The sequence below is a fragment of the Phanerochaete carnosa genome (genome assembly GCF_000300595.1).
Source record: "Phanerochaete carnosa HHB-10118-sp unplaced genomic scaffold PHACAscaffold_1, whole genome shotgun sequence".
In the NCBI taxonomy this organism is placed as follows: Eukaryota; Fungi; Basidiomycota; class Agaricomycetes; order Polyporales; family Phanerochaetaceae; genus Phanerochaete; species Phanerochaete carnosa.
The window spans coordinates 3,191,589-3,200,590 of NW_006767628.1; the positions used below are offsets into that span (position 1 = coordinate 3,191,589).

The 9,002-nt window shown below is 53.3% G+C and overlaps 3 protein-coding genes across 3 annotated transcripts; 1 reads left to right on the forward strand and 2 right to left on the reverse strand.

Annotated features, from left to right (window-relative positions):
• Window positions 1-1,822: 1,822 nt before the first annotated feature.
• Window positions 1,823-3,921, reverse strand: PHACADRAFT_83334 (glycosyltransferase family 31 protein; the record flags this gene model as incomplete). The annotated part of the gene is made up of 5 exons (XM_007390447.1): window positions 1,823-2,013; window positions 2,068-2,354; window positions 2,417-3,077; window positions 3,127-3,568; window positions 3,628-3,921. The coding sequence occupies 5 exons, from the start codon at window positions 3,919-3,921 to the stop codon at window positions 1,823-1,825; spliced, it is 1,875 nt and encodes a 624-aa protein (XP_007390509.1).
• A 734-nt stretch (window positions 3,922-4,655) lies between these two features.
• PHACADRAFT_247441 (uncharacterized protein) lies at window positions 4,656-6,242 on the reverse strand. Its single transcript, XM_007390448.1, has 7 exons — window positions 6,169-6,242; window positions 6,103-6,115; window positions 5,993-6,045; window positions 5,891-5,938; window positions 5,749-5,834; window positions 5,180-5,687; window positions 4,656-5,130 (listed from the first exon to the last, which is right to left on the reverse strand). The coding sequence occupies exons 1-7, from the start codon at window positions 6,236-6,238 to the stop codon at window positions 4,835-4,837; spliced, it is 1,074 nt and encodes a 357-aa protein (XP_007390510.1). The 5' UTR covers window positions 6,239-6,242; the 3' UTR covers window positions 4,656-4,834.
• Window positions 6,243-6,460: 218 nt separating this feature from the next.
• On the forward strand, window positions 6,461-7,515 carry PHACADRAFT_247442 (uncharacterized protein). The gene is made up of 4 exons (XM_007390449.1): window positions 6,461-6,581; window positions 6,636-6,732; window positions 6,791-6,953; window positions 7,003-7,515. The coding sequence occupies exons 1-4, from the start codon at window positions 6,568-6,570 to the stop codon at window positions 7,338-7,340; spliced, it is 612 nt and encodes a 203-aa protein (XP_007390511.1). The 5' UTR covers window positions 6,461-6,567; the 3' UTR covers window positions 7,341-7,515.
• Window positions 7,516-9,002: the final 1,487 nt, after the last annotated feature.

A 9,002-nucleotide genomic window follows, 5' to 3' on the forward strand; every position in this document is an offset into this window, starting at 1 on the left:
TCGGGTTGCGCCGCGCCTGGCATTTCTTGTACTTCGCACCTCGTCTTCCCTCTCTCTCCCCAGCACTTCATCTCCATGCCCTCCCTTTTTCCAGGTTCTAAGATAGTTCTTTCCTCTTCCTCGATGGACGGTTTATTCTTCATGTACGCGGATGGCGGCTCGACCAGGACGGCGGGACATAGGCAGCACCTCGTCGACAACGAAGCACCCCGCGACCTGAGGACGGCAGGAACGCGCAAGTAAATAGGGGCCCGCTGCGCGAGCGAGCGCCGAGTCATTGCCCGCTGCGAACGGCGAGTCCTTCCCGAAGCCTGACGTTAACTGTTTTACTCACTACAGAACACTTCTTCGTCCTCCTTTGGTCTCTTTTCACGACGTTTCCCACTCTTCTTCTTTAGGGGCACTCCGGCCGAGAGCACGGCAGCGGAGTGACGGTTTTGTCATGTATTATAAAGGTGACCTCCCACCTTCGAATGGAGCAAGTCCCGCTTTCCCTCAGAATTCCCCCCCCACCGCGCGTGAGCTGTCGCCTCCGCCCGCCTTTGAGTTTAGTATAGAATCGCCCGCGAGAGCGCGGGCACAAGCACAAATAGTAAGTTCAGTGGAGTGGTATATTAGCTTAAGTATCAGGTTGTAGGTTTTTGGCTCTCGCGGCGTCTCTGTAACCAGAGATCGCTGCTCACGCGTTCAAGTTCCTTTTCCCTCGACGACTGTATCCCCTCCTCTGTCACTCCAACACCCCTTCCTCAGCTATCGTCTAGTCCCATCGTACCGACGTCGACCCACGCAAGCCGAATCTCCCTCCTCAACGGTCGCCCAGGAGTGTACTACTAAGAATAGGAAAATCCGCCGAGCATCGAGCGGCGACTAAGGGTCTCGACACCGTGACACCGTTACTGCACTACTTCGCATCGGTCACAACGAGCCCTTCAAGTCATGAAGTCATGAGATGACATCTCCAAGACCGTCAGTACTGCCGTGGTTGCACTCAGGCTTACCAGCGTCCCGAGCCGAAGACTTTCATGTACGAGAGGATTGAGACAAAGACACCATCAGTGCACTTCCGGAGCATTGGTGAGCGGCTTGGCATCAGAGTCTGCTGTCTTGCCTGTGTCCGCCGAACTTCGTTTTCAGGCTTCAGTCTCGCTTTTCTGCCCGGCTGCATCATGACAAGCCGCATACCAAGAAGAGGGTTAGTAATAACATGAAAGGGAGTATGACAGTCACAAGTGGTTTGACTATATTCATACCTTGGCAAATTTGAAGCAGTCGCGCGCTCAGGCATTTCGGAATTTCGAAGTATTTCTCTGTAAATTTAAGCCCCGCTGATGGAGAGAGCTTTGTTTACTAATGTTTAGTGCCAGTCCCCCGTGGGTGTACAGCGTCCTCGCGAAACTACATAATATTGCTGACTCATACGCAAACTTGGGCGCTTCCTGGTAAAAACACCTGGCGAGGACGCTGCAAGCACCCACGGGGGACGGGTCAGGAGTCTGGTCACAGCCTGTTCAGCATTCAATTCATGGAGGCAGGAATTGATTTCTTTTACAAGACAATTAACAATTTGACAAGAGCGCAGCTGTGAGAGCGAAGGTCTATGCAACCAATGGCACACAGATGTCCGAGACAAGTGTCCAGATTACGAAAACGAATAGATAGTGGATAGTGTGACCGGTTGTAATGCGTGTGGATGTGGACGAGAAAAAGCAGTTGTGCTCACCAACCAGCAGAAGTTGTTCTCAGGTGATGAGTGACGAGCTGGCTAGTAAGAGGTGAATACAAGAATTTAACATGGTAGGTAGAGACCTAGGCGGCTCAGGTGTTATGACGCTTGTGCGGCGAGCTCGGCTTCTGTGTATTCGTCTCCCTCTAGAAGCGCCACGGCGGCCTCAAGGAACCACATATGTTTCTTGATGGAATGGATCACAGTCGTGCCGCCGACACGCTTCCCTCGGTATTGCCTCGCCCTTCCTTCGCGATTCCGCCAGACCTCGTCAGCCATGGTGGCATTGTCTAGAAGGCGAGTTAGCTATCCGTACTAGTATACAATAAGCAACGGCTACGTACTTTTTCTTAGTCTGGACATCTCCGACCCTTCCACGAGTGCCTCAAGACTGTAGTTGGAAGGCAGATCCGGCACCGGTGGTGCATATCGGACACGGAACGCGGTGACGGTAGACAGTACCCATGACGGCGGTGTGACACCACGAGGGCCAAACACTTCAACGTAGCCTTCTGGTTCGCTCTGTATCCTGAGCGCGTCCTCTTTCGCCTTGTTCCACCGGTCAAGATCGTACATTATTTCCTTCTGCACGCGCTCTGCCTCCGATGGGAAGAAGAAACCTCGCGCGTACCTGCGAAGTTCATGTCAGTGCCTCGATACAGGTCTATAAAGAGCAAGCGAGAATCTCCATACACTGTCCCCGACTTTGGATGGTCATAGACCGTGCACCTCTCCCGGATCCATCGAACATCTTGTGCGCGAGGATGCCATCTGATCCAGAAAGCGGTAATCTGGTCCTCGGCACCCCTCACGTAGTCGCGGACAGTCGGGTCATTGGCTATCCAGTCGACGAGGCTATGACTGAGTGCATATAGCTCTCCTGCCATGAAGCGGTTCTTCACCAGATAGCCCCAGTATATCAGAGGGTCATCGTTTGGTGGGTGGTAGACAGTCGATTGACCCGGCGTTACTGGAGGAGCAACTAGTAGAGGGGCAGGCGGCACGGTGTACTGACGAGGTAAAGGTCCGCCGTGCAACTCCACGCGGAGACGTGCCTCCAATTCGGCCAGCATGACGAAAGAATCATCGTCAGCCTTTATGATGAAGTCAGGCCGTACCCAAGGCTTTGGATTCCCCGTGAGCATATCCTGGTGTGCATGGATAGGATCATGCTGACTCAGGCGAGGGGCGGGTGCTGTTCGGTTGGTATAGGAAAGGTTTTGCGGGACTGTGGTGTAGTTGTCGAAGTAGAGAGGTGGAACCCAAGCACCGGCCGCCGCCCATTGGAAGAAGGCTTGTGTCTTTCCATCGTTCATATTCTCCCTTATTGGAAGAATAACAATATCATTGTAGGCTACACGCACGGTGAGAAGCTCGTCAGACGCAAATGACGGGATACTCACCTTCCTGCTCAAGCTGGATCCTACGCTCCCATTCTTTGCGAGGTTTTCCCATGACGAACCTCACCACCGTGCGCGATGTACCAACGCCACCGTCTCCATCTCCTGCGCCGTTCCTGCTGCGCGGATGACTGGCATATGTCGACCGGATAAGCGACCGACGCTCGAAGCCAGTGTCCATGCTGAAAACACCGATAAATACTCCAGCGGGCGAAAGGGTTTCCAGGTTGTCTGGTGGAAAAGATATAGGCTCGAAAGTGCCATTTGGTGGGAGTATTGGGAAAGAGTCGTATGGGCCCAGGTGTGTTGGTGGAGGTTCCGTGGAAAAGTTGGGTATTGTGCAGTATCCGCGCCATGGTAGTGCCTGTTTATCCGGATTTAAGGAGTATATGATCAAGTGAGCCAGGGATATTGCGAAGGCAGTCAATAGAAGCAGCGTGAATAGCTAGCAGCAGTCAAGGCTCAGTTACAGCAAAGCAGACCGGGAGGGCAAAGCGCACGTACTATAGTTAGCGGTGTCTTGGGTATGAACGGTAGGACATATTTCCTGAACGCCCACCTCCACGACCCACGCTCCCATCTGCCTCTCCGTCGTCGCCTGAACGGACCACCTGCGGACCACCGGGGTGCACTGGTAAAAGAAAAGCTGCGTCGGTGCGAATCGGGAAGGAGTCTCGATTCCAGCTCGTTCTCGTCACTGTCTGAGGAACAAGTCGAGCCGGTGTCGTCCTGCAGGTAAAGCGGTGACGCCGCGCGTGACGGTACCGAAGTCGCGGTAGCTGTGGAGCAGATAGACATGTTCGACTTGTTCACCGCCAGAGGATATATCAAGGCGGCATTTGAGGACGTTCGTTCAGCAAGGCGGGCGTTCATCTCAGTGGACGAATTGGAAGAAGAGGCGTAGAATGGAGTCCGATTAGCGAGGTTGCGGGTAGCATCCAGACTGTCTCTATGGGGGCTCGTGGAGTTCCCGCAGTCATCCGCTTGAATAGTCGGTCGCGAGTTGTAGTCGGACGTGTAGCTCATCGCCTGGGCCAAATGAGGGCCGGGCAGGCAGGACAAGAGCTAGTCGTTGCGGGGCGTAGTTGAAAAATATAAACGAAAGATTAGGACAGTGCGTCCGCGAAGGAGAGTGGTGGAAATAAGAAAGAAGCTTAAGGTGACGGGGCTGTGAACGTCTGCAAAGACGCTGATGGATAGCAAGTGCTAGCGGATACTCTCGTCACTCCACGTCGCGGTCTTGCTCTTCCTCTCCCACCGCACTGTGCTTATTCAATCTCCAAGCTTCGTCAGTTATTCAGCGAAGGACCAGAGTTCACGTTCACCGACTGTGCGCAGCCATATCTGATCGCATTCTACCCGTAGCGCTCAAAATGAGCAAAATTTCGTTGTACAGTACTGCAGCTGTATATATCCTCCAAAGCAAAGTCTCGGCAATTTGGCTTCAACAAGCTGGTCTACGTAGAGGCATCTCCTGCGATACAGCGACTGTTCACGATCAAAGCAGTTCCAGATGGCTGCGCCGCCCAAGGGCCCAAAGGGTTGTCAGGCCACATGTCCCAGTACCACCGGGTCCGAACACCGCTGAGGCGCCTTGCTGCACATGAGCAAACCTAGGCTCGGCGGCAAAGTGCGCAGGTATGATATGTATTGTGTTGTATCTTCACGCCCATTATTCCTATTCAATGGTCCAAACCAACCTGGAGGCCGACTAATGCAGACCATCCGCATAGACCTTCTTCCAGCTGGGCCGTTCCTTAACAGCGTCCCAGAACGCAGCGAGGCGAGCCTGACGTTCCGTGGGCGGGACGTTCGAGGCAGGCAGACCTGCGCGCCTCCTGGCTTCCGCGACGGAAAAGTCCTTCGGCAAACTGAAGGATTCTCCAACGTGCTCCTCAATCTTCGATATAACCGCGCCGCCGTCATCGGTAGTCTGCGCACCGGACAGCATGGCAATACGGGCAAGCCAGGCAGCAAGATGAAGATCGGCGATCGATAATTGGTCGCCTGACGCTTGTTCAGACTGCGCAGTCGTGCATGAGAGAACGTAACGTACCGAGCGCATATGGCCCTATTATCTCTTTGGAAAGTTGAACGAGCACCTCCTGCAGGCCTCCCCATGCCTGCGCTGCGGCCTTGAAGTACTCTCCGCGTTTTCCCTTTGCTTCGTCATCTACTTCCGATGTAGGCTTCTCGCCATCCTCAAGGACATCGAGAATCATGCTTGTCGCAACGCGTTTCATCTCCCAGAACCTCGCTGTCTTCTCAGATACCTTAACCTCTGCATGCTTGTTCTCTTCAATGAGCTTGTCAAGTGCATCGCATTTCGCGATAAGGATTGGTTTGAGCGACTCAGTAAGCCTCTCCAGCTGTTCATCGTCCTGCGCATTCATGAACATGAGAGCGTTGGGGTCTCCTGCCTCGGAATGCAAAAGCTCGATGATCTTGTTCGATGCGGAAGAGAAGGCAATGGTAGCGGGCGCCAGTGATGGGGCAGGGGCGGTGGATGTGCTGTGCGTACGAGACTGAAGTGAGCGAGACTTATCCAAGAATTCAACGATAGACTATGATGAGGACAGCTGCTTGAGCATTTCTATCCATACGGGGATAGATGGGTCACCGCACCTTGGTGTCCCTAAGAGGTTTGTAACGGCTCTCAATTTCAGGGTCTAGCGTGTTCTCAAGTGGCACGACCAATGTCGGCACCGTCGCTATAATACAGACATTGTCAATATGAAGACGTAGAGCATATTAGCGTAAGGCTAGCCATTGTTATTGATTCGCAGATAAGCGGGAGTAAAGTTCTCGCCCTTTGCTACGCACAAGTGTCAGCCATGGCAGTCCCCGGTGAGACCACTGCAACACGCACAGAGATCGACCTCCTTCAGATCTATTTCATCTGTACCGTATCCTTTCTCTTCTCTGTGAATCAGACACGGTTAGCAACGCGCTTGGCCGCGATCGGAGACGATCACCTACAGCGCGAGCAGCGCTTTATGGGGAATAAGCTACCTTGGCGAGCGGCGGGAAATGTAGTGCACTTACGGACGGACGCCCAGACAGACTGTTTGTAGAAGTAGAGGGACGCCTTGGGAACGGGCGGTGCGGACGACATTCTGTACGAGTAGTGTGTGCAGACGATGCGGCTTGGAGAGAGACTCTATGCTGGTCTAGGTCCGCAAGCTGTTTGTTTCGCAGCCGTCCATGACGTCGATCGTAATCAAGTGTTTCCCTCCGCATTTTGTCACGAGTAACCATATGTCACAGCGCTCGGCGGTGCTGCGTGACACCCGCGTGGCCATGTTACTAGAATCTTCGCAGCTTGTCCCTCGACAAGCGAAATGTACCCTCTCTAAACGCGGTAGTCTGCGGGCTGAGCAGTGGCACAGTTTCCAATCTTACCGCACTCCCTCTGCACTTCAATCTCTTCTGAGCCATTGAAATATGTCGTCCTTGAGGTACAGGTCGCCTTCGTTGTCTTGATCGCGTCTGGCTGATCGCTGTTGTAATAGACACGAGTTCTACGAGACCGACGAGAGGCTCACTATCTCGGTGTTCGACAAGGGCGCGGATCCCGCCCAGGTGTCAGTCAAGTTCCAGCCGCGAAGCGTACGAAATGCCTATGCTAGTGCCTCGACCGACGCACTAATCACCTGTGGCGCACTAGTTGATCTACCAGAATGGCGAGAAGCAGCTGGTTCTGGAGCCTTTAAAGGGCACGATCGACCCTGAAAAGAGCGAGTACACTGTGGGAAAGGTCAAGATTGAGATTCGGCTGCACAAGATCGTTCTCGGGAGATGGGGTGCGCTCGTGGGTGACAGTCCGGATGGTGAGCGGTATATGCTACGCATACTTGACGGTTAACCAACTTTGACCAGTCCTTGCCAACATTCCTGCCCCCGCTGCACCTACTCCCACGGCTGCCACTACGAAAGCCAGGGAGCGCAAGAACTGGGACGGCATCACCAACACCATCCTCGAGAAAGACAAGCCGCTGACCAGTGACGAGGACCCGAATGTTGGTGGTGATGCCACCGTCAATGAGTTCTTTCAGAAGATCTTTTCCGATTCCGACGAGGATACTAAGCGCGCCATGTTGAAGAGCTACGTCGAGAGTGGTGGAACGACTCTCAGTACAAACTGGGAGGAAGTCAAGAAGGCTCCCGTCGAGGTGAAGCCCCCTGAGGGCAGTGAGTGGAAGAAGTGGGCTGCTTAATTTTCATCTATAATGAGACAGTCCAGGAGGCTTTCCGGTTTTCAGTCAATCAGTTCGTCGTGTCACATTGTTGTGTCGTTGTTGATTTGTTACTCTGACGCTTGCCATGTCTAATGTCTCCTGCCCCGCCAATGCACAGGTTTGGTCATAACACAGACGACGCCTTGTTTTTAGCAAAGATAGGATTCGCAGAGGCTGCACTTCGAGTGGCAATGCATCCCGGAATCCTAAACATTAGCGCTCAGCGCTCAGCTTCAGTTCGAGCTGTATCGCTTCCCTGCATCCATCCTGACGACGACCGAACAAAAGGACGCCTGTGCAGAGCCTTTGACCATTGTGGCGTCGAAGTGGGCTTATGTAAGTGATGGTTATTAGAATATTAAAGGCCGAACGGCGACTTCTTTCTACACCAACATGATGAAGTGATGTGAATAGCCTATTGCCGAGACAATCTGACTACATTCGTTGAAACCTTCCAATATCGCTGGAGCATCTCACAGCAAAGGTGCGAGTTGATCATGCCGCTCGTACATGTAACATCAGCATAGTGATATCTGCTTTGCCCACAGACTAAGCAGACGAAGAGCCTCGTCAAACAGAAGCTCAATCTGCTTGTCCGTTGCTGTGCCGAGTACTGATCAAATTTCTTAGATACAGCCGCTCGTTCAGTGGCCCTCTGCACCAGCACCCGGCAGCCCGATTACCACCATACGACATTCGGATACTGTCTTTGGCCAGATTCTCCGACAAAACATGGAGCATAGATGTGTATAACGCGCAGGCGAAGCCTCCGCTCTCGTCGTTTTGTGTGAGCAATGCACAACTCTCCGGGTACAATTGGCCAGAACGAATGGAATCGCTCCTTGCGGTACAAGCGCGCCTTCTCGCATGCCACGATTCGTTTTCGGATGGCATAGGGCTCGTCGCATATCCCAGCCCAGCTATTATCACTACTCGTTGCTCCCATAGCTAACATTCCATAGCAATGTTGTCGAAGGCCCAGGCGTTCTTCACGTTGTTTCCCCTCTACCTATCGACGAAATTCACGCTCAGTCAGCAATCGTTTGTCGTCGTCAAGCAGAGGACCATATGCCGCGCCCCATTCACACTCTTCGTATGCTACCGGCTTGGTACAACGTAGCCAGTTTCCACTGCCGATTTGCCTGGTTCAAATATGCTCAGCAGCTTTGGCGACAAACACCGGCTGCTATGACACGTGCCTCAGGAACAGAGCCAGCAGCCCCCACGGTTCCACTACGTGTGCACACTGTCGAGCGGTTGCTCATGCGGTGGATCGTCGAGTAGGTCTGCCAGCTGTGGTTCTATAGCAGAATTCGTCGTCTCCTCCGTCGCATAGTTACTCGAGCATAGCAAAGAACACAATGTACGCTCTCGTTGCCGTAAGAGATTCTCTTGTTGGTATGCACCGTAGACGTCGTGGGCTTGTACCCAGCGCAGATTTACGACGGACTGTGTCCCTGATTAGTGTCTCGGAATAATCATCCGATATCCACACCCACCTCTAGGCTGTGAGTCAGCGACGTAGCCGACTCTAGTCTACTTTAGTACACGACAACGCTCACCGGCCAGTACGTGCTGTAGCCGTACGTGGCGAAGAGGCAGCAGCATTCGGCCACCGCGTCTCCGAGTCGTAACAGCCGC

What these genes read in the sequence shown, in the direction of transcription:
- PHACADRAFT_247441 (XM_007390448.1), bottom strand. Translation starts at nt 6,238, where the DNA reads ATGTCGTCCGCACCGCCCGTTCCCAAGGCGTCCCTCTACTTCTACAAA. An exon ending in TCTGAAGGAGGTCGATCTCT is followed by an intron (nt 5,939 to 5,992) that starts GTGCGTGTTGCA and finishes ACTTGTGCGTAG; the next exon opens with CAAAGGGCGAGAACTTTACT. An exon ending in AATAGGGCCATATGCGCTCG is followed by an intron (nt 5,131 to 5,179) that starts GTACGTTACGTT and finishes AACAAGCGTCAG; the next exon opens with GCGACCAATTATCGATCGCC.
- PHACADRAFT_247442 (XM_007390449.1), top strand. An exon ending in TCAAGTTCCAGCCGCGAAGC is followed by an intron (nt 6,733 to 6,790) that starts GTACGAAATGCC and finishes GTGGCGCACTAG; the next exon opens with TTGATCTACCAGAATGGCGA. An exon ending in CGTGGGTGACAGTCCGGATG is followed by an intron (nt 6,954 to 7,002) that starts GTGAGCGGTATA and finishes AACTTTGACCAG; the next exon opens with TCCTTGCCAACATTCCTGCC.